At 43.5% G+C, this 23632-nt stretch overlaps 1 protein-coding gene across 1 annotated transcript in view; it reads left to right on the forward strand.

Annotated features, from left to right (window-relative positions):
* Positions 1 to 19505, forward strand: part of adgrb2 (adhesion G protein-coupled receptor B2) — a 258721-nt gene extending 239216 nt beyond the window's left edge. Inside the window, exons 33-35 of the mRNA XM_069681026.1 lie at positions 909 to 1022; positions 13484 to 13537; positions 16416 to 19505. Coding sequence (XP_069537127.1) covers positions 909 to 1022; positions 13484 to 13537; positions 16416 to 16592 — 345 coding nt within the window. The 3' untranslated portion in view covers positions 16593 to 19505. The remainder of the gene's footprint in view (positions 1 to 908; positions 1023 to 13483; positions 13538 to 16415) is intronic.
* The last annotated feature ends 4127 nt before the right edge of the window (positions 19506 to 23632 follow it).

Below are 23632 nucleotides of genomic sequence, written 5' to 3' on the forward strand. Positions count from 1 at the left end.
TAAATTAGTGCTTATTTTGAAGGTTACGTTGATCAGAGGAGATCATAGCTCATAGCTGTTTCATTTGACTTTCATGAAAACCTAAAACGCAATGACTCAGACAGGGGGCATGCCAAAACAGAAAAAAGGACTACTTAAGACAAAGCATCAAAAAAGACACGTAGGAAGGAAGTAGTAGCACCCTCTTCGCAGAGCAGAGATGAGAGTACCCACTCTGAAGTAATTGGAGCCAGTGCTAAGCGCCAGTCCCGGCCGGTAAGTGTGCGGGTGTGAGTGCTGGCATCTTGCCCCTGTGTCACTTTCAACCTCGCAAGCTGCTTTGACGATTAGCTACTGCCGAGCAGCTCCCGCACTGCCCATTAGCGCAGAGAGACAACAGCAGTGGCACTGACGGATGCCGCTTGCTGTCAGAAAATTAAAGATCTGGGTTCAGCTTTCCTTCTTAGACGGGCATATTCAGCACAGGGGAAGGCAGTTTTTGTCGATATCCTTTTGCTAGGGCGAGAGTTACGTTCCAGCCCATCTGTTAGACGTTTAATGAGTTAGACAGAATCCTGAGTTAACAGGACCACCAGCTTGCAGGCACCATTCTGTAACAATGGCATTTCTGTCAGTCATTTTCACCAAATTTTCACTTTAAGGACTCCTCTGCAGCACTCCCAGTTGCCAAATTCTTAAAGACTGAGGAAGTGGATGATGTATGAGCATGAGCCAGCAATCGATCGATCTGTCGCGTACCTCTCTAACCCCTCTTCATGGCTGGCATCACTGCAGTCCTTCAGCCTTTTACCCATTACCCTCCCCCTCCTTGCCTGCCCTTATATCGGACCCACCTTCCATTTGCTTTTTTTTTTTTTTTCTTTCTGTTCGGTTCATTTTTTGCTGTCCCTTCCTTTCTTCCCTTCCAGAAAGTGATGCACACTCGCAAAAGACATTCTGAGCTGTACCATGAGCTCAACCACTCGTCCAAGTTCCACACCATAGACAGGTATAGCAGGGACCCAGCCATGTCCACATTCAAGGTAAGACCATTGCCCAAATGCGGGATGGGAACCCGCTGTACCCTTGCACCTCCAAACCCCCCATCACACTTTGTCACAACCCTAAAACCCTTAAACCCTTAAACACTGAAGAATTGACACTGGAAGGCAAACACTGACTTCTGCGCAGATGTAAATTGCAGTCGTATGATTCACAGAAAGTGTTCAACGCTGGCTAAAAGCACTTGAAAATGCAGCTTTCAGACAAATAAAACATAATGTACTTCATGTAGTTATATTCATAATGGAGCTATTTTTTTCTCCAGCTAAATTGCTGCTAAGAAATGTCAAAACATTGAGAGATTAATTGTAATGCTATTTGATTAATTCAGTGCTGTACTTATATCCAGGGAAAATCGAGCAAGTAACTCATAAATATAACTCATACCAGATTAAATAGTGTGACATATTATAATTAGACTGAACATGTCTTTTATACCTCTTGTAACTGGCCAGATTTTCATTATTTCTCACTCATGGTTGGCGCCAATGACTGTATATATAGATGGACGACACGTCTTCATCCGCTCTCATTGTATGAAATTGATGCCAAAATAGCCCTTGCAATAGGCTCTGCCATCTTGCGATGGTGACGCCATTTGGAGCCAGAGTTGCGCAGTAGAGATCGGCAGGTGGAGCCACTTCCGCTAACCCAAACACACACTTAACTTAGCGAAAAAAACAGCAAGGATCCCGCACGTCCTCGTATTTAACAGCTTCTTGTGTTGGTCTGAAGTTAACGTTCACATATATGGAAACTTCAATGACTGTAGTGGTTGTTTTAGTTACGTCTCCTCTCGCCATTCCTCCTCTTCTCTGATAATCCAGAACAGATCGGCTGCAGGAGCCGTATTTGTCAACAGAGCTGTCAATCATCATCAATTAAAAATAAACTTGTTAGGAAAATGAACTTGGACAAAACTCAAAACAATGATAAGAACTAACTAAATTGTCAGAAACCATGTTTGAAAATGTATTTGGCGTGTATTTTGATTTTATAGTTTGACTCATGTCCCATCTGTTAACATGGAGGAGGCTGGCTTTATGACCTGTACTGCAGCCAGTCAGCAGGGGGCGACAGATGTTTTGGGAGCTGTCATGTCGTCCATCTTTTGTACAGTCTATGGTTGGCACCTGATTAAGTCCTTGTCAAACCAGTTGATCCCATGAGCTTCTAGCTGCGCGATAATCACAACCAACACAAAAAACACACGTGCCAACACACTAAAGAGCTTTGTCTATGCCTGTGTCAAGTGGTTAATGTGTCCTTTTAATTCGTCCATGTACCACATGTGACCGTTTTTTCATGTGTGTGTCTGTCTGGGTGCTTTAGGTGGCTGTGTGTGTCAGTGGGGTGCTTGGGTGGGCACCTGTGAGCATGAGACTTCTTTGAATCATTAATACACCATTAGCAGCAGACGAAAGAGTCCCCGCTCGCTCTCTTCTGACCTTCAGAGGGCCACATTCATTAAGATTTAAACACACGTGCACTCGCTCGCACTCCTCTCATCTGCCGAGCCTCAGCACGTACAACCATGATGAGTTTGTCAACCTTGATAGGTGTACTTTCCTCTGGCGTCGGCAGCATGCTGGTTCACATCTAATTTACACCGGCAGAAGACGAACAGCGGCCAGGCTGACATCTCTCATATTCCCCATGCCATGCCACACGCATACTGTACACACACACACGCGCGCGCAAACACGCTGCCGCTTCCCAACGCCAGACCGCCGGCCTTTTCCTTCACTCCTCATTTGCACAACGTCTTGATCAAGATTTTCAGAAGCGCTGGGCAGCTCTCCGTTCATTAATGCCAGGCAAATATTTCATGGAAGAGAAGAAAAATGGCAGGCAGCTTGCGAAGGCATGAGCCATCTATTAGAAGTCCTAGTTCTCAACAGTTGCACTGCAGCATGCTAATGTGCCTCAGAGGGAGCTCAGGTGTGCTTTGAGATTATGCCCAAACATAAAGGAAATGAAAGTCCAGCCACAAATAATAGATAAGCTGTATTAGCACTAATTAAGACAAATTGGAAGGCATATTTCCTCCGGGTTAGTGATGTCATATAAGTTATGAAATGAAAGGCCGGCACAGATATGGCTTACTCATCCAATTCCATTATGTTAAAAGTAAGTAGGCAGTTCACTTAACTGTGAATAATTACACGGATAATGCTATCAGTGTCAGGCCTTTGACAGGACCCAGCTTGAGTTCAGCTCTGCTGTTGTCAACATCTCACTTTGAGAGTCACCCCCAGACACGAACATGCTGACTATACAGTAATTATGCAGATGAGAGGGGTGTGTGGGTGTGTGCGTGTCCATACACTCGCGTATTAGAGTGCCTATGTGTGTGGCTCCGTGCCTATACGAGTGTGCGGTTGTGTGCATGAATGTATGCGTGTGTCTCTCCTTTAGTTCTTTTCGTTCGTGTGTTTATCTGTTCTATTTTTGAGATCACTGCCTGTGTTTGAAGCACATAAACTGTGTCAGGAGAGAATTACTGCATGTGTAGTGACATAATAATTTCATAAAAAGTTTAATTACATCCTGTCTACGCCATATGACCGACTCTGACGGTGGTTTTCACATGATATCTTTGATATTCTCTCACGAATGGACACACAAAGCGCTCTGAAAGTTGATATGCAGCCTTACCTTCAAATAGCCAATTGACTTAATCACTTAAAGACTGGCAATTTTGAGCTTCTCACTTTTTAATGGCGAGGGAGGCTCAGAATAAATCTAGAAGGAATCCCCTTGCTATTCCTTACCTGTCTACAATAAGTAATCTTCAAGCACTGATACCTAAATATCCCATTAACCCCCCTGACTTTTGCAGGCATCTCTCTCCCTCCCTCTAAAGTGCCTAAACAGCTTTTTAACCCAGACACTAAACAACCTTTAACCCCTTTTAATCCTCCTGGCCGGTGTTCGTCCACCACAGGTCCCCCCTCCCCCACCACCGAGGCACAACACCGAGCCATCACTAGTGCGCAGAACGTCCCTCGTTTACAAAGAGAGTCAACGTAAGACATGCTAAACCCCACATAAACCCGCTGCTGTAGAGCTCCTCTAACTCACTCTAAGGCCCATGAGTGTAGATGTGTCACTGGATGTGTCTTATAGTTTGCTGCATCTGTGTTTCTGTGCTAAAAAGATGTTCATTTCTGTGTCATTGACTGGTCACTTATCCTTTCCCCTCAACCAGCAATTGTACAAACATAGTGTGTCAGCCATGACTAGGCACGACAGGCCTGTAAAGCTTTGAATGTAAGTTTTAAAATCATAAACTTGACCGCAGGAGTATTTAATTTAAAGGTGTTTTCTTCGATCATTAGCTGCACTCATTAGTATGTTAGGCTAACAAGTTTACTTAAAGAGGGGGTATTAGGCTGTTTTACATTTAAAGACATTTACATAATGTTACAATGTTGGATGTCCAGACTAAACGTGGGTGAAGTTTCAAATCTGTAGGTAAAAGTATGTGGGAGTAATCACCAGGCTTCTCAGCTCAGTCTGCAGGCTGCTGTGAACTTTTTTCTACACGCTGCCTCAGCAGGGTTCGGAGAGCTGGCCAATCAGAAGAAAGCAGGCTTGTAGGGGCGGGGTTTCTTAAAGGGACAGAGCTGACTGAGCTATGCTAAGCTACTCCACAGGTATCACAGATTTAAATATGAAGCTGGATATTAGCTGAATACCCCCCCTTTAAAAACATTAATTTAGGATTACATACAAGTTGCCCTTTTCACTATAGCACATGCACATGGCTTTGACCTGGAGGCTATATTGGAGTTTAGGCTAACTGGGTAGTGTACTGCAACTTATTTGCTTTAATACAAAGCTAAACAGGGTTATATTAGAAGAACATAATTACTCTAGTCATTTTTCTAAATATAATAATCTTAAAGACATTACTCGGGTTAATTAATAGACCATTCAGATGCTGACTGTTTGAGTAGTACCAGCAGCTTTAGCTTGTAGGTCTGTTAAATACATTAAAAAGTCTGCCCTCCCAAGTCATGGAGCTAACGTTTATGTTAGCTTGCTACAGCTGAAAACAAATGGTAGTCAAAGCTTCTGAAATGAAAGTTGAAAGAAACCTTTCAACCCTGTCTGAAATTAAGGACACAGTCTTTTAAAAACACGATGGATTTTGATGGTAATTCTGCCACCGTTTTTATGCTAAATTGTAAATGTATGTCAGAATGGAAAGCTTGACAGGCCTAGCATTAGTAGCTAATCGGACTCAGGTTAAGTGAACTGTCAATTCAGAGTATGGCACTTTTACCATCACCTGTTCCGAGTGCATGGGACACTGAAAAGCCTGCTTTTTCAAGAATACAACAGTCACACAGATATTGTCAGACTATAAGCTTACTCCATGTAGCTCCCCATCCACTTCCTGTCAGAGCTGTCTCATAGTGAAGTGACTGTATTTGATGAATCTTAATGGTAGACGCTCCCCAAGTGGTGTGGTGGTGTTGCATTTTCATGCTTCACAGCTTGTACCTCATCTGCTTTGCATTCATGTAATGGATGCAAAGTCCCCTTCCTCCATTAAAAGCATAGAGTTACTTTTTGTTGTTGTTTTTGCTGTTTTGGATGTTTCATCACTGTTGCACCACCGTGTGTTGTGATGATCCATACAAGTCAGTGTGTCCATTTCAGTGCCTGATTTAAACCTTATGATCTAAACAACCATAACCAAGTGATAAATCAGTTCATAAAGACAATGACCCATTCAAACCGATTTATAATCACCTCATAAACCACGTTATTCTGCTCATAAAGTTGCTCATTGGCACTAAAAAGGGCCAAACACGATGCACTTTTTATGGGTGCCGATGACAGACTCTAGAATATATCACAAAGGCTTATAGGGTCAGAAGATACCTGATCCATTTTACTTCCCTGGAAAGGTAGGATTTATGTGTTTGCTGTTGAGGAGATGAGTGGATACCAGAAAATGCCCCACACACATTTTTGTTTTTCTGCTGTCACATCTTGCACAATTTTCAGCGCAAGTGCAGTGGGCTGAAAGTGGTCGTAGGCATTACATGTGCCGCCCCAGATAGAATCCATATACTTCAATCTTTGCTTTTCTTGTCTTTCCTTCTCTCTCCATAACACCTACTCACGCTTTTGTTAACTCCCAAGTTCCCCTGTAACTGGTTTCCTTATGTATATACCACTCTTATAGCCGGAGGCTGTCAAGTAATGACTCAGTGTTACTCCTAATAGATGGAAATGATGGTGAAAGACGTGACCGGAAAGAAGGGGGCGGCAGACACTACATCATAAGTCCCCATTAACCTCAATGTTGAAAATCACCTTGTCTGTCTTTTGTATTAGGCTGCTGATGCTAGCAGAGCTATTCCTGTGGTAGGCTGAGAATAAACTGACCTTTGACCTTTAAAGTTGACCTTTGTTGAATATTCTGTTGATATTTTTGTATCTCTAGAACTAGCTTCAAGAGGTACAAAGGTCTGGGCGTCGGTTTAGCTCAGTGGTTAAAGCATGCGTCCCATGTATAGAGGCCCAGTCCTCAACGCAGCAGCCCCAGGTTCAACTCCAACACTCGGCCCTTTGCTGCATGTCATCCCCACTCTTTCTTCCCACATTTCTGACTCTATCCACTGTCTTTTCTAATAAAGGCAAAGGCCAAAAAATAAAGTGAGCCTATATTGATCGATTTTAGATTCAGAAGTACACTTAACGGAAACTGTATTGGGTACACCTTGCTAGAACCATGTTGGACCCCCTTTTGCCTTCGGAACTTCCTTAATTCTTCGTGGCATAGATTCAACAAGGTGCTGGAAACATTCCTCCGAGATTTAGAGGTAGACTATGGCAATTGAACGCCCCAAGTGTGCCAAGAAAATATCCCCAACATCATTACACCAGCAGCAGCAGCCTGAACCGTTGTTACAAGCCAAGATGGTTCCATGCTTTAATGTTGTTTACGCCAAATTCTGACCCTACCATCTGAATGTCGCAGCAGCAGTCGAGACTCATCAGACCAAGCAACATTTTCCCAATCTTCTATTGTTGAATGTTGGTGAGCCCGTGCGAATTGTAGCCTCAGTTTCCTGTCCTTAGCTGACAGGAGGGGCACCCGGTGTGGTATTCTGCTGCTGTAGCCCATCTGCTTCGAGGTTGGACTTGTTGGTGATTTCAGTTACTGTTGCCTTTCTATCAGCTCGAACCAGTCTGGCCATTCTCCGACGAGCTCTGCCATCACCAAGGCATTTTCACCCAGAGAACTGCCGCTCACTGGATATTTTCTCTATTTCCGACAATTCTCTGTGAACCCTAGAGATGATCGTGCATGAAAATCCCAGTAGATCAGCAGTTTCTGAAATACTCAGACCCATCTGGCACCAACGACCGTGCCATGTGATTGGCTGATATTTGCATCAACGAGCAGTTGAACTGGTGTACCAAATAAAGAGGCCGCTGAGTGTATAGCTTCTGACCTTGAATCAAGTGCTTTGGTACGTATACGTACTGTATATCTGTCTGCCTCCATACAAGGACAATATTTGTTGCAGTGGGAAGAGTTGGGATATTCTCCGCTGAAGTGGGCTTTACATTAATGCTAATGCAAAACACACTCAAACCCTATTCTGTTTACAGTACCATGGGTGCTCTGGCAGGGGCCAAATGGCTAGCAGGAGGGATGGAGTCCATTTTCATTGTGTGTCTCATAATGGAGACAGGATACAAATGGAGTCAGCAGGGTTACTGAGAGCCAGAGTGGATTCCGTGTGTGTATGTAGAGCAGTATTACTGTTTGCTCTAATGTTTAGATTTATAACAGCTTCTTGGCCTCCGTCACTACGGAGTAAGCCCGTCGCTTTCTATCCTCTCCACAGGGTTCAGAAGGTCATAACACAAATTTGCATGCAGTGCCCAATGATGCAACGTCTTACCTCTCTGTGTGTGGGGAGGATGGAGTGTGCGAGATAGCGAGAGAAAGAGCCCGAGAGAGGGAGGGAGGGAGGGAGGGAGAGTTCGCACTGCGTAATGGTCTGGCTGATGCATTTTTTAGCTCTCAAATGGGATACATTTCCATCCCGTCGCCGGCTGTGTTCTTGATTAAATGAAGCGTGCTTGGCTTCCCTCTCAAGATAGACAGTGAGGAGTTGTGCGGAACGCAGTGGGTTGGAGGAAAAAGACAAAGGAAACAAGTCCTCTAGTTTGTTATGATTTCACTCATGCTAGATCAGAGAGGGGACAGCCAGCAAATTTTCGATTATGAAAGATGTATTTGCAATTCAATCTTGGCTAGAGGCGTGTGTTTGGATTCGATGATGAAATCCTCGTCTGTCAGGCTCCATATGGAAATATATCGTGGAATCGTCTAAGAGGGTTCTTCTATTAGTCTGCCCCATAAAAGACAGGCGAGACCTAGGGGTGAGCTCTTTAAGCATCCACGGTTAACAACAGTGGCTGTTATTGATATTCCACCTATTTTTTAAGCCACCGAAGGGAAATGTGTCTAAGGTAATGTGTTGGCTTTGAGGATGTCTCGTGTAAAATGAAGACGTATAATTTTAAATGACAAAGACTCCATTTTTGTTGATTCAGTGAGGGCAATTTGCCGGCACTTGCAAAACCCCCGTAGGTCCTGATAGTCAATTTGCTGGCATTAAGCTAAGGGGCTTCAATTTAACATTCCAGCAATAAAGCAAGTCCTCCCCTCTTCTTCCTCTTCATATCTCATTCTCCCCTCTATTCATCCTCACGGCGTGACATTTCCTCTCTCACCGTCTCCCTCATTTTCCCAATTCTCCCTCTAAACTCAGCCCTCGGTGGCACGTTTGAGGCATTAATTGAATAATTAATTCCTCTCATTAGCTTGTTTTTAATTATTTCCTTGCCCCCTTCTCCCTGCCGAGTATAAACTCATCAACTGTTTTCACCCTTCCACACAAATTGCCCATGAAAACTGAGGGCTGGCGGAGTGTAGCTCGAGCACACTGGCTCTATCAGTGGCTCCTAATGAGGGGACGGTTAGCCCAGGCGGAACAAGCCCAACACTGGCTTCGTGCACCAAGAAGCACAATACTAATTTAGCTCATTTAGTGTCCTTGGGCCAATTAAAGGAGGGCGAAAAAGGCCGAAACGCTAGCTGCAACTGCTTTCACTATAAGAGAACCGGCTTTGCGTTGCACAGGCCTAGACAGCAGGAAACCAAGCCAGTGTGTCTGATTGCTCGTTTGTTTGCAATGTGTTGCACTAATGGAATTTATTTGCCCTACATTCTCCACATTCGGCTCCTTTGAAGGGCCTTATTACTTGTGACACAGATTCCTTCCCAGCTAAGGGGGTAAATGGTGCTAAAGACTTCAATGCCCACTTAGTCTCTTTTCGTGCCCCGTAATAAATTATGCCGTTGCTGAATAGGCAACCAGGATTGTATTATTATGTTGATGTAAAGAGATAAATACACACAGAAACCTTCAAATAGCCCAGGTGTGGTTGTTTGACTGTCAGCCCACTGACAGCTGTTACACTGTATGCATATTCTGGTATCCACTCGGCCTACTCCTGCTGTTAGTTTTATGTTCTTCATGTATTCATGTACGTTTGTTTACGTGTCTCACTTTCAGTGCTCGTCTTTACTTTAACTCACTGCCACATTTTATTGATTTCTGTTTTGTTTTTGTTTTTGTTTTTTTTCCTGTTTCACGTCCTTTGTTGGCTGACCGGCCCCTCGTTTTGCATGCTTGTTCTCATGTCCCAGTTTGAACGTAGCCAGACAGTCAGCAGAACCATGGGCATCCACGTCGACAAAGGTAAAGTTAACCCACTCACCCACAACCACCTGTCCTCCCCCACCATCTCCCTGAAAACAGCGTGACACATCGCTCACCCACATCCTGACACGATTTCCATTCCATGGTCCAAGTGAGGGGGACAGTGAGTGGCAGGGAGTGGGCCTCATCCATCAACACTGTAGCGGAGGCTTCTTCAAATGGCTTTAGATGTTTGTACAGTAGCTTCTCTTTCTAGTGTGTACTTTCCCTACAAACTACTTTTTTCTCTTACTTTTGTCGTGCTTTAAGCTCACCACATTTTCTCTAGAAAAAAGGCACTTCGCAAAGAAACTCGGGAGTGGTGCCTGCCCAAGATCCGTTCTTTAACCAGTGATAGACAGGGTATTAGGAAGTCTTATGTGGCCACATTAGCTCAATTTGCCCCTGCTGTGCCTGCAGAAGTAAAGCACTTTGCTACGCTCACCTGATGCCATCTTAAAAGCCACTTTGTAGATGAAATGAGTTGATAATGTTCAGGTAAAGCTTCAGGGACTGAAAACCAATATTACCAGTTACAATGCAATCACTTATGGTGCTCCAACTTTCCTCTTAAAGGGCTCATAATGAAACAGCGTTTGATGCTTTGGATGGTGCAAAGGCAGAAATAAAAACACCATAAATCAAGCCTATACCTGCCAGCTGAAAATGTTCATCCTACAACCAAACCGTATCTTTTTCTCATTTGCTTCTGTGGTGTAAAGTAGGGCTGCACGATATTGGGGAAAAAGTGACAATGCGATAACTTTTTGTTGCGCAATTTTTATTGAAATTTTTTTAAATACAGGAAATTAGACCAAATAATTGCAGTGTGTTTACATGTGCATATAAACAATTGTCGTACTTTTTATTTGGGACTTTTAAGTCTATTTTCTTCTCCCAAAACAAAACTCTCCTACTTTGAACACGATTGGTTCAGTGACACCCAGACTAAAAAGTAGTTTCTCAACAAAATAAATACAATCAGATTTGTGGGTTGCAGTCTTACGGTATGTCATCTACCATTTCTAACTTAAATTTATGTTTAATCAGCGTGACCAGCCTCGTGACAGTAACGCTTTGAAACGAAAGCTCACCGTCTCCTACTTCCGGTTGGTACACACAACCACACGCAGTGTGTATGCTGCCGGACCTGCGATGTAACTATTGCACATGCACACATCGCAATTGACCCTTCACTAAGTCCCGCCCCCCTTGGTTACTGTTGCTACGCCTGTCAAGCTTTTCGCACCGGCATGTAAATATTATGGCGTTTTTAACGGTAATAGTGAGAGATGTTCCAAGGGGAAATAGCACATTTCTGGAAAAATAGTTCCCAAAGATCAGAGAGAAGTCGACAGAAAGGACGACAACACGTATTTGAAAGCTTCATCCAGAATATAATTTGTCAGCCGAGTGCTGAGAATAAAGAGGACATAAAAATAGAGGAAAAAGCTCACCGGTCCCAATGCAAGCACGTCTTGACAATTCATGTTAAGGACAATCATATACAGGAACAACATGTTCTTGCACAGCAGGGTAAGTCAGTATGTTGTTTAGTTATGACTCCCTCTAACTTTAATTATCTAATATGTTTTAGCCAATTGCGAGCAAAACTAAATGATCCCACTTTTTCATTTTGATAAACATGTTGCTCGCATATTGTGGGCTTCATCCATACACTGGATCTGGATTAACTTATAATTAATATTCAACCGTCTTTGTTTGCTAACATGCTAACCTAGCCAAGTTAGTTAGCGTCTTACCTTGGCGCAAACAAATTAGTTTTTATTGATCTTCGATGGATTAAGCTGCAAGTGAGGTCTTCCATCCATTTATGATCCCTCTCAGCAGTTTTTTGACACCCCCCTCTAAACATTGAGGATATCTGCTTTAAGATTCCATATGCACACTGTTTCGGCATTTCTCCTTATTCTGAAAGCTTGACAGGCCTCCAGCGCCTAGTTACAGTTGCTAACGTATGATTGGACTGTGCAAGGGAGGGGCTCAGCGAAGGGTCAGTTGCGATTGTTGAACAATAACTCGTGCAGCCCTAGTGTAAGAGATGAAATTATGTGGCATTGTGAGATGAGGAACGCAGAGAGGAAGCAACTCATAACAGACTTGTTTATTTCAAGAGCTCCATCTGGTTTTGTTCTCAGTCATGTACTGAACTCAATCTCTACCACTGAAGCAGTAGACTATATATCAACTTAAATGATCAACACCAGTTGCAAATTTAACGTGTCATTACATCTTCGACATGTGGGCTACGCTGGCTAATAAGCACGTCACATTCGGTCATAAATCAAGACTACCCAATGAGGTGTATCTTACTTGCCAAAATCAAAAACTCCATCCTTGTGTTTTGGTATTTCTGTAATACTCCATCACAAAGCTAAAGAATGATATGTCATTTTGTCTACTGTAATCAACCGAAAGGACATAAACTTGCAACTCAGTGTTGCAGAAACTGTTTACAGCAACTTAGAATTCTTCTAGCTAGAAAGAAAAAAAGTCAATACGATCAATATTAGCTGAGTTTTTAGAGTCACTGTAGGGAATCAATTCTTGCCCAGACTTGTGACAGGTTGGGATTTAGAAAGTACAAATGACACGAGCCGCCAAAAACCAATACTGCATGATACACATATAACTTTTTAAGAGCTGCTGGCCAGTTAAAACCTACCAGGAAGACAAAAATACAAACTATTTTTATGCACCGGTGTTGCTGTACTCATTACCAGCTAACACCTGTTGCTTAAAACCACCTGTACACATTAGAAAAACAGCCCTGTACAGAAGCAAGCCGCCGTGAGCAGCACTTAGCTTATAAAAACAGACACGGGGACATAAAAAAAACCGATAGATTACACTGCAGAGGTACAGCAGAGTAAGAGGGTTTATGTGTTTAAGCCAGAGGCGGAACATACAGAGTCAGCAGTGTCCACTTTACAGCCTCGCTTTCACTATTTTATGTGTTGTGTTAACGCACACTGTATCAAATCAATAATGCAGATAGTGTAGATAACATTTCCATGCACTAATAACCAGATTAGTTATCCTTGTTCAACATTATTTAGAATACATGAGCCCCGGAGCCTCTAGCACAGTAGATTCACTGTAACGGCTTACTTAACGCCCACATCCCTTCGTCCCCTTTTTATAGTAGTTGTGCTATTAGTGTCGCATGTAGAATCTCTTAGTCACTCTGTCTTTGCATCCCCTGTTTCCCCTCTTATCTCCGGATGTTACAAATGCTGCCTGTTCACACACACTTTTGATTATACATGTGTAACCATGCTGACGCTGCGTTTTTCAATCACTGTTTGGACTGTTTCTGTTCACGTGTGCGTGTTATGTTTGTTGGTGAGAGGGGGGATTGAGAGACACATAGAGAGAGGGTGCGTAAGGTGAAAACACAAAGCACCAACTGCCTCTTCACCTGCTGAAAGGTGCGGGAACAATGCTATTATTTCAGGGCAGAGTTGTCAGTGACTGTGATCCCCCCACCTCTCCTTCACCCCCTCAAACTCCCCTCAACCTCCCAACCCCTTCTTCTTCTCTCTCTCTGTCTTTTCCCCCTCCTCTCTCCCGTCAACCCCCCTCCTTGTCTTCTCCCTCCCATTTCATCACCACAGAGGGAAAAGCGATGGAGCATTTCGTCTGCCGGAGGTGAAAAGAACTCGTCGAGTGTAAGTAGAGGGGTCCCTGCCAGACAGACAGAGAGAGAGAACGAGGGATGAGATGGGGCTTTGGGGCAAGGAGGGGACGGAGGCAGGCAGAGATGGCGAAAGGGAACGGATAGACACGCAGTGGCAGCACAATCGTGTTAGCCTAGTCTCCCAGGGATAAAGTTGGGCTTAACTGCAGCATTACCCACACTCCTGCATTACAAAATGTTCCTTCGCCAGCATTTAGCATGCAAATTGGCTCCCAGATTATGCCTTTTGTATTCATTTTACCAACTGTCAGGCTGTGACGCAAGGAGAATGATAATCAGGCAGATATTGCCCCCTAGCGCTGCAGCGACGATCATCACGCTCCGAGGGGGGAGGGGAGTGCTGTGCTACTGCAGATCAATGAGCTGCGAGTGTGTGTGTGTGTGTGTGTGTCTGACTGAGAGATAGACGGGGATTGAGGGCGTGAATAGCTCAAAGTAAATTACATGTGAGGATGCAAGTTGGTGCGATGAAGGAAGGGTGAAATTTTGGAAGAAAAGATTTGGATGCACAAAGAAGTACTTAGATGCAGATGTTCTCAAAACTATAAGAGGGAAGCATGTATACTCTGAAATACACTTTCCAAACCACTCATCTTAGGACAGTTTTCCCTGCCAGATCTGCTCTGTTACATTATGAATATTTAGCCCCATGTCGCCCAGAAGCTGGGTCCATCATGTCTGAGAAAAGCACCACGAGTAGTCTGCCCTGTTCTTCTTTTTAACTTGTCTCTGTATGTTTTGCTCCACCAAGAGTCATCTGGGCCCCGGGATCTTTCGCGTCCTTCCCGGCTCGTATCTGTGGAATCATTAACTCTACGAGAAAATGAGTCCGATTTGAATAATGGCCCTTATCTGATGCATAATGCTACCTCTTATTCGCTTTTTAGCTAATCCCCGAACATGTATTTTGCATGCATGGTGGGCTCATCTGCGGACCACATGCACTGATAGCCGACCAAAGCCTGGGCACTTTAACCAGTCAGTCCGACGAATAAGGTGGGAGGTAAAGGAGGACAGGTATCATTCCTGGTGATAAAAGAGCAGCAGAGGCATTTTTAAGGTTGTGCTTTTTAGTGTTTGAGAGGTTTATTAGCGCCGGACAAACGGCCCTGTGGTTGGCCGTTCTGTTTGTGTGTTTCTATATTTGCCAGGGTTAAAGCCAAATGATTAAATTCATCTTCTGCGAGTTCATATTTCAACATACCCATCTCCAAATCTAGCACTGCTGAAAACTGGACGAAAAAATTGATTCCAAAAAACTTAAAAGAAAACACAGCTCACTGCAACTTGTTTCCTGTCTAATATAACTGGCAGTCATTCAGTATTACACCACAACCACCAAATTTAATTGCTGAAATTTGGGACCATCATTGCTACTCAGTCCAACATGGCAGAAAGCAGACATTTTTGGAAACAAGCAACAGTTCAGACAGATTATGTAATCCACTTTTTTTTGGGAGATAAAGCTAAAACTGAGTGCGCCCAAAACTGTCTTTAATAATTCACCACTGCACATCAGGAACACTTGTGTGCCCACAGCTACGGTAAGTATGCTAGGTCAGAACTGAGGCAAGAAGTCAGGGCCGTATTAACCCCCTACGGTGGCCCAGGGCGTGCATGAATCGTGGGCTCCCGTTGATGTGGACCTAATATCAATGGAAGCAAGTTTATTTTTACATAAGGGCAATGTGAGCACAATACCAACTTGAAATATTTAAACGCACAACCAATGTTACATAACAAACTCCGTTAACAGCTGTTGGAGGGAAGTGCTGCATGTTTAAGTATTTTGTGAATCAGGAGGGAGCGGTGCAATATCAGACAAATTGCCTTAAAGGGGGGGTATTATGCTAATTTTAAGCTTCATATTTAACTCTGTGATACTCTAATTTTTCTCACACTGGTGCTCTGTGCAGGCCCTCATACAGCCTCTGTCTGAAATGACTCAGTCAGCTCTGTCCCTTTAAGAAACCCCGCCCCTACAAGCCCACTTTCTTCAGACTGGCCAGCTCTCCGAAGCCTGCTGAGGCTGCACTTTGTGACATCACAAAATGCAGCATGTAGAAAAACTGTCAGCCTGCAGACTGAGCTGAGAAGCCCGGGGATTACTCCAACACACTTTTACCTACAGATTTGAAACGTCACCCACGTTCACCCAATATCGTAATGTCTTAAAATGTGAAACAGCATAGTACCCCTTCTTTAAGTGATATCATCGGTTGGGGCTGAAGATTACAAGTCTGAGAACGAAACATATCTGAAGATGGAAAGAAGTGAGCTTACCTTATTCCTGATGGAGGCAAGTGGCTTGAGGATGCATTAGCCACTACGTGCATGCAACATGCAAACCTCCAAATGAAGTATCTGGTGTAAAGATGCACTGCGGAAAATGTAGGCGCCAGGTTTGGAAGAGAAAATATTGTGTAGAATACAAAAGATATATCCCCTTGTTTTGAGTGTGAAATATTAAAACCAGCATGGTTTAGGTAAATGTTCAAAAAGACACATCCCTTTTTAGCATATGTTGTGCATATTAGATAACCTAGCTTCCTACACAGGTAGTCTGGGACTTTTGGGGCCCTTGAGAGTTCAAAGCCTCTGGGAATTTGACCTTTGTCTGTTTGGTAACCTGGATTCCAAACTGGGCTGGATGCTTAGAACAGACAGATTTCTGTCTTCCAAGTACGTCTGTCTAATCCAATTACTGTAGCGATTTCATTACTGTTATGAGCACAGAAGGAATTGGTATTCAAAGCCTTTAAAATCTATCTTTTTTCAGTCTACATGGAGCCTTAATTGGTTGCAAATTAACCTAATATGTCCCATTCATTGTCCTCCTTCTTTATCAGGACAAGTCCACGCCGGAGGACCAGAGCTCCTGGGACAGCTTCAAGACCATGACCCCCGAGCTGTCCATCGTGCCTGGGGAGCAGAAGGACCGGATGGAGCTGCACAATAAGAACTGGGACTCCTCCTCTGCTAACACACCGGACTCGTCCGAGGGAGACTTCCAGACTGAAGTGTGAAGACACACGGACGTAGACGCGCTCACTTGAAATACACACGCCGAGAAACGGATGCACACGGAGATACTGAACTTCTGAAAAGCTATACATACGTACATGATTTCCCCACAGACATCTCACACACACTGCTCCCCGTCTCCTGCAACATGCTCTGTCGGATCCCATACTGTATTTGTTTACTGCTGCAGTGGACAGACATGGAAAGAAGACTGTTCTACTCTATATTTTCGCAAAAAGACTATTGAAAAGAAAGAACAGGAGCTCGACACGTCTGCGAATGATTTTTAAATGAACTCAAAAAGAACTATGAAAAACTTATTTCTGAGAAAAAATGTCTTGATTTTATTCTGGAGAAAAAAAAGAAAATCTTTCAATTGTTTGATGATTTGGGGGGAGGGGCGGGGGGGAGAAAAAGACGAATATTTCTGCACCGTTCAGTTCTTTTTATAGCAAAGGGGGAAAAAATCTCACTGAGGTTTCTCACACTGGTAGCCCCCCTAGGCACCCTGCTTTCATTTATTTCCTTTCCCCTTCTAATGGATGACGAAAGCATCTTTTCTTTTTTTTATACCTTCATTTGTTTCTTTCCCGTCATCGTGGATGGTTGGGGGATGGGGACGAGGGAAAGACCTTCTCATAGATATGTGCCATCCTCTTTGCTTTCTTCAGGTTCCACGTCAACAAACCCATCCATCCATTCCTCTCATGTCCTCTCTGTCGACATTATATCCCCCTTTTTATGTATTTTCTATGGTTTCGTTAAAAAAAAATGTCCTCCCATATGGTTTGAAACTTTTAATGAAAAAATAATACAATTGAAAGAAATAACCGAGTTGTGTTCTATGGTCTAACTGTTCAAGAGGAATTGATTTATTTTCAAACTGGTTTGGATTGTGCTTGTGCTGCTGCCTTTTTTCATTACTTTCTTCTTTTTTTTTGTTCATTTCCTGTGAGAATTAACCACATGTGGAAGTTTAAAAAAAAAAAAAAAAAAAACCCTGAGTGAGGGCTCACGCGGCACATAAATGCGACGTTGCTTTCCGGGGTGATGTGCGCCACGTGTTTACCGCCCATGAGGGAAAAAGACGGATAGAGATCGTCGTGCAGATTCTCGCATTCTCTCCTTTCTTCGCACTGCTGGGAGATAAAAGCCTTTAAAGATTGCTCCATCTGAATCCATTTCAGCCGTCGCCAATCACAGTAATGCCATAAAAACAGGATATCTCAGTCATCATCAGCCCAAAACGGAAACCTAGCGAGCTCTGTTTAGCATCTGTTATTCCGCAAAAGTGCTAGCTTAGAGTATAGATCAGATTAGCGGCAACTTTTTTTCACCCCAAAGAGGATATATCTTTATCTTTACCTGGCATGAGAAGGAGTTTAAAGCCACTTCTTTTCCCAGCATCCCCTACCTCCTGTCTCCTTCTCTGCTGCTCATTTTACCCACCTAGCCAGATGTATTATTCTTCATTCACACAGATTCAAAGGAGAGTAAAAAAGGAAGACACGGAGGAAGCCCCTGAGGTTATAAGGCTACAAGGTGGAAGAGTGAAGAGGGACGAGAAAATAGAGATTAATAAAATCAGAGGTGATGCTTCTTGCTTGACATTCAACATCCTCACTTCAGTCTCTAAGAGAGGACAAGAGAGGTTTTCTTCTGTTGCTACATTAGCACATCAGTCCTCCACAGAGTGCAGGAGGAATTCAATAGAGGGCTCGATAACTTTTCTGCCTATTTTCAAAGCAGCTCCCATTAATCTAACAGTCTGGAAACAGAGATGAGACAATTTAGGGAGTGGGGGGAGAAAAAAATGCACGAGGAAACGGTAGCCGAGCAAAAAGATCCAAAAATATATATAACGAGAAAGCTGGAGGCAGGCAGAGATGCAGATTAAGGAGGCGAGTGCTCAAAACAGTAATTATCCGGGGATGGCGATTTGTCCTGACATTTTCAGATGCAGCCCTCGAACCATCTGTTTAAAGATCCCTAATGTGGTGCTAGTGCAGCGCGGCGCAGATGGTGAGACAAGAGCGCGGCCCTGCTAACCTTTCAAGCTAATCAGCTGATCGACAAACCTTACAGCTCGCTCCCTCTCAGAGGAGCGAGGTAGGTTCGGCCGCGTGTCGCCGCGCCGAGGTCACGTCCGAGTGACCTTCTGTGAGGGCTCAGGATCCTACCGTACAGCAAAGCAGCGGCCTGTGTGCTGCGCAGTCTCGCTCCATGTGGTGTTTCTCTGCAGCAGAAGGAGACATCAGTCTCAGGGGAAACAGGTTTCACCTTAACACCAACGAATTAGCTTTTTTATATATAAAAGTGAGCATTTTTGAGAGAAACTTCTGAAGGTATCTCCAAAGCCTTGTTCCCATGGTGACGTATAAGTGGGATTTTAATGAAAGAAAGCCACAGAAAGAGATGTTAATGTTTCGTTTCAGTGCAGTTTTACTTTGTGTGTCGCCTCAGTGAGGGCTGGATTTTTAGTTCTCATCTCCAGGAACGGTAAGTGCGATGCTGCTTGACTTATTCAGATGTTTGATCTTTTGAATGTGCCACCAGAACTAAGGATCATCTTTTTCTTTTCCTCCAGTATGATGCAAATGCTAACACGTAACGCTAACGGTCAGAGTATGTTATTTCATCTTGTTTTCCTTTGTGTGTTGAAAGCTGAACAGCCCGTAAAGAGATATGAAACACGGACAGATGCCAAATCCAAACCCTACTCCGCTCACCTTCACCCTTCAGCTTTTGATGCTAAGGCGTTAGCCGCCTGCTACGACCATCCAACATTCCAGTTGATTTACTACTGAAAAACCCTCCCTTTCCTTTTGTCCCTCATTTTTGTTCTTTTTTATACATAAGATTGTACAAAGTAGTCCTCTAATGTTTTCATAGTGTCTTTTTTATATGAAAATAAATTTTCAAATTGATCTCAGAGTCTCGTGTGTACACGCCACGCTTCAAGGGCATCTGTGGCCGAGAACAACTGTGCTCTTTCTTGATTTGCAGTTCGCTCACAATCCCATGTTTTCATAATATCACTCTGGGTGTTGGGCGTGACAAACTCTGTTACCCAGAAGCACTGGAGCTTAACTGTGACCAATCCGAGGCCCCGCTGGTCTGTCTGGAAATGTGAAAGGAACAGCTCAGTGGGTTTGAAGTTATGTTGCACTGGAATAACCGAAGGGGGAAATGTCAACTCAAAGTGATTATTTCATTAAAAATGTATAAACTTTGAGCGATATTTATGCTAATAATAATCCTATTCAAAAATGGAGTTTCCCAAAAATGGTTTTCTTATGTAACGTGGTGAAAATATCCACAGTGGACCGGCTGAATTAGTCCACACAGCTGCGCTGGAATGAAGAAACACAAGTGGGTGACACTGTGCGCATGCCTCGCTCATTCGACATTGCCTTCCAAGGGGGTTTGTGGGTAATTAAGTGTGGGTGAGTCTGTCCATCGGAGCTGCCATCACTCACCCTGGAGAAATGCCACCAACTGTAAGTTTCTGACGGGAGCGAGGGGGATGAGCGGGAGGTCAGAGGGGGGAGAAAATAGAGAAAGCTGCCTCGATGCATGGTGACAGAGTAAAAGCAAGGAAGCCTTTTCACATCACCTCTGGCAGTGGAGGCACAGTGATTACTGTGCCTCTTGGTTATTTTTCCCAGAGGTTTGTGGGTAATTAAGTTGTGCTACTGGTGTGTCAGAAGTGACTTCAGGGGAGGCCCTGCTGACAAATAACACAGGGCGACATAAAGTGAAGAGTGGACAGACATGAGTTGGAAGAAGACGGAAGAAATTTCATCTTGACTGAGGCTGTGTCCACCAGGAAAGTCCTGTCAGAGCCGCCTTCTGCTTGATCTTCACGAGAAAGACAAGACACGCCATTGCGTGTTCCTGACAGCACGGGGAGACGAGAGTGTGTTTGCGCTCCAAACAGCAAGTCCTTAAAGTTTAATCTCGCTGAGTCATACAAAAGAGCGATGCAAAAAGTGCCATGTTGGCTTTTTAATAGTGACTAAGCAGGAAAATGGAGCGTTAGAGTTTTCATGCACAGAAAAACTGATCATCCACGATATTATTTTTCTGTGTGTGTTTTGGCTCCATCTGTTACAAGCAATTAATGCTGTGGTGTGTTGCTATTCCCAGGGATCGCTGTAAAAACGGCTCACCAGGACTGTGATGTCACCTCCTATACAAACAAGCCAGCTGTCGTAAAGAGGCTGGGGAAAAAAACACAGTAGTATTAATGGTGTTATATATATTACATATAAGGCTGGAAAGGCAGTGGTCCACTTTTACTGGCTGTCATCTGGTTTTAGTACGATATCAATAAAGGATCCTCCTGAGTTATTACCTACTGATGCAGTCTTGTTTTAAAGAGAGGCCCTGTGTCTAAGGGGGCTTTCACATCAGGGACCCGGGCCCGGATCCGAGTACACTTGACCCCAAAGTCCAGTTTGTTAGACTAATATGAACACTGTGTACTGCACTCCACTTGAAAAGGTTTACTTGAGTACGGTTCACGTGTACTCGGGTACGGTATCCGGTGTGAAAGCTACTGTACCAAACCACGTATAATGTCTCCTCCGAAATCTGCTTATGCGCGCAGCTCCGACAATCTCATCCCCTGAACTGCATGGCCATGGCTGATTCCGTAGAAATGTAGGTGAGAGGGTCGTTCTTGAGATTTTCTCCAAAACATGAATAAGAGTAGGCATAGTGAGAAGGTCGGCTCCATTGTATGGGCTTGGGCTTATTAAACAATGTTACGTTGTTGATGATACTCCTCTTCTTCTCCTTGTTTTTGAGGTAGATTACCGCCACCTTCTGCTTCGGAGTCCTACCACAAGTGTACTCAGGTACGTAACGAAATTACTTATGTGAAAGCTGACCGACGGGGGAGAGGAGAGGGGGGGGCAACCGCACTCAGGCACGGTATGAAGCCATCGTACCTAATCTGAAAATGCCCTGAATCTAGTTTTCAGACCTTTATTTTCTCTGCATTTTACTTGATGAAAACATGGTGGCAGTTTTCTTGTTGTCGGATGTTTTCTCCTTGATGACGAGTTTTAATCACTACATATTTTTGCAGTTGTGTGTGGCCATTTTTACTTCTAGTGAATAGGCAATACTCATCAATATAATGTCCATAGCAACTGCAGGTGAAAGGAAATTCATCCCAAGCTTGTGTTGTTTTACTAGGGTATTTATGATGATTAGGAGGCCTTTCTGCCTTAAAGACTGAAATCAGGGAACAAAGTTTCTATTGCAGTCAATGATCTCAAAAACATATATCAAGATCCGCACACCAGGAAGGTCCCGTAAAAGGTTTTATTCAGCACAAAGTGACGTTTCGAGCCAACATGCTCTTCCTCAGACTTGTGTCCAGACTAGTCTGACCTCGTTATATGTGGGACTGTTTGAACCTGAATTCATCTTCAAACATCAAGAGAACCCTTTCATCCAGCACATCTCAAGTTGGAAGAGGTCCCTCGATAATACATTTTGCATTTGGACTGGACCACAAACTTTACGACAAGACTTTAACAAGTTCATGAATTCCAGAAACAAACATCTACAGTTCACCATGTCATCAGACACTAATAAAATTAATTTCCTGGATGTACTGATAATCAACAAATATATCACTTTAAAAACAGATTTATATCTGAAAACTTCAGATAGAAACTCTCTTCTCCACAGTGATTCTTACCACCCTGTGACTCCCCATCTTCCACATACAGTCAGAAGAATTGAAGAAGCGCTTCAGATAAAGAGGGTACAAAGAGACTTGGACTGATAATGGATCTGCATGTTTTACCAACTTGTCACAAGCGGATTGTCTCACTATAACCAGACCTAAACAAACAGAACGGAGGGTGGTATGTGCCATCCAGTACTCACCGATATCCAGGGACATTGAGACAACTATTAAAAAACACTGGCATATTATTGAAACTGATCCGTCGCTTTAAAACTGTTCAAAACTCTGCCCTTGTGTGGAACATAAAGGACCCCCAAATCTCCGCAATATGCTGGTGAGAGCAGATCTTCCACCTCCATCACCAACACATTTTCTGACCTCGGCCCCCTCTGGTAACTACCCCTGTGGTCACCGTCAACAATGCCACTTTACACACAAGGCAAACTCTTTTAATCATCCACTGGAAAAAGGTATAACATTAAAGGTGTCATTTCATGTGCCACTACCAATGTATCAATCAAACAATCAAACAATTGTTCAAAACAATCACGCACAAAGGAGTACTAACTCAAGTCTGAGCATTTTGGCTCGAAACATCACTGTGCTGAATAAAACACTTCACGGGAGCTTCCTGGTGTGCAGATCTTGATTTTTTGTATTGCAGTCAATGAAACAGATTACATAAAGACCCTAAAATTATTGCTTGCCGGCTAACTGAGTTATTTGCATTGATCCTAGACTATCAATGGAGTGGAAGCAGCCATCATGATGTCAACTGTTGGTTTGTGAACCATCTTTCGTGAAACCTCAATTCCTCATTTGGCAGCTACATCTTGTTTTTTGAATCCGCAAGTCAATATATTCAGACGACAGAGTGAATATACATTGATTTGTCTCTACATGGTTGACAGACCACAAATGTAGCGACCTGTGAATCACTGTAATTTACAAAATGAACCTCATGCTGTTTGGAAGAAGACTGGAAACTAGCGACTGAGACCATAGGGTCATTGCGAAAATCTTTACGAGAGTAATAAATCAACTGAGAAGTGCAGTCATTTTTCCATCTGGATTCATACAATTGGACTTCTTTATGCAACCAGGGAAGTCTCCCCCTGCTGGCCAGGAGAAAGAATGCAGGTTTAAGGCTCTTCAGCATTGGCTTCACTTTAGAAACCAGAGGCTACGCCCACTTCTCATATACTGTCTATGCAGAGATAAAACATCTGTAGCTATTTTTTTTTTAGTAATGTACCATAAAATCTGGAATATAAGTCGCAGTCTGTTTGGGGGGGGTATCCCAGAGTGATTTCAACACTATTTCAATTTATTTCA

This window comes from Semicossyphus pulcher, unplaced genomic scaffold (assembly GCF_022749685.1).
Source record: "Semicossyphus pulcher isolate SPU_LCO1_2020_fin unplaced genomic scaffold, fSemPul1.0.p SCAF_5, whole genome shotgun sequence".
Lineage (NCBI taxonomy): Eukaryota > Metazoa > Chordata > Actinopteri > Labriformes > Labridae > Semicossyphus > Semicossyphus pulcher.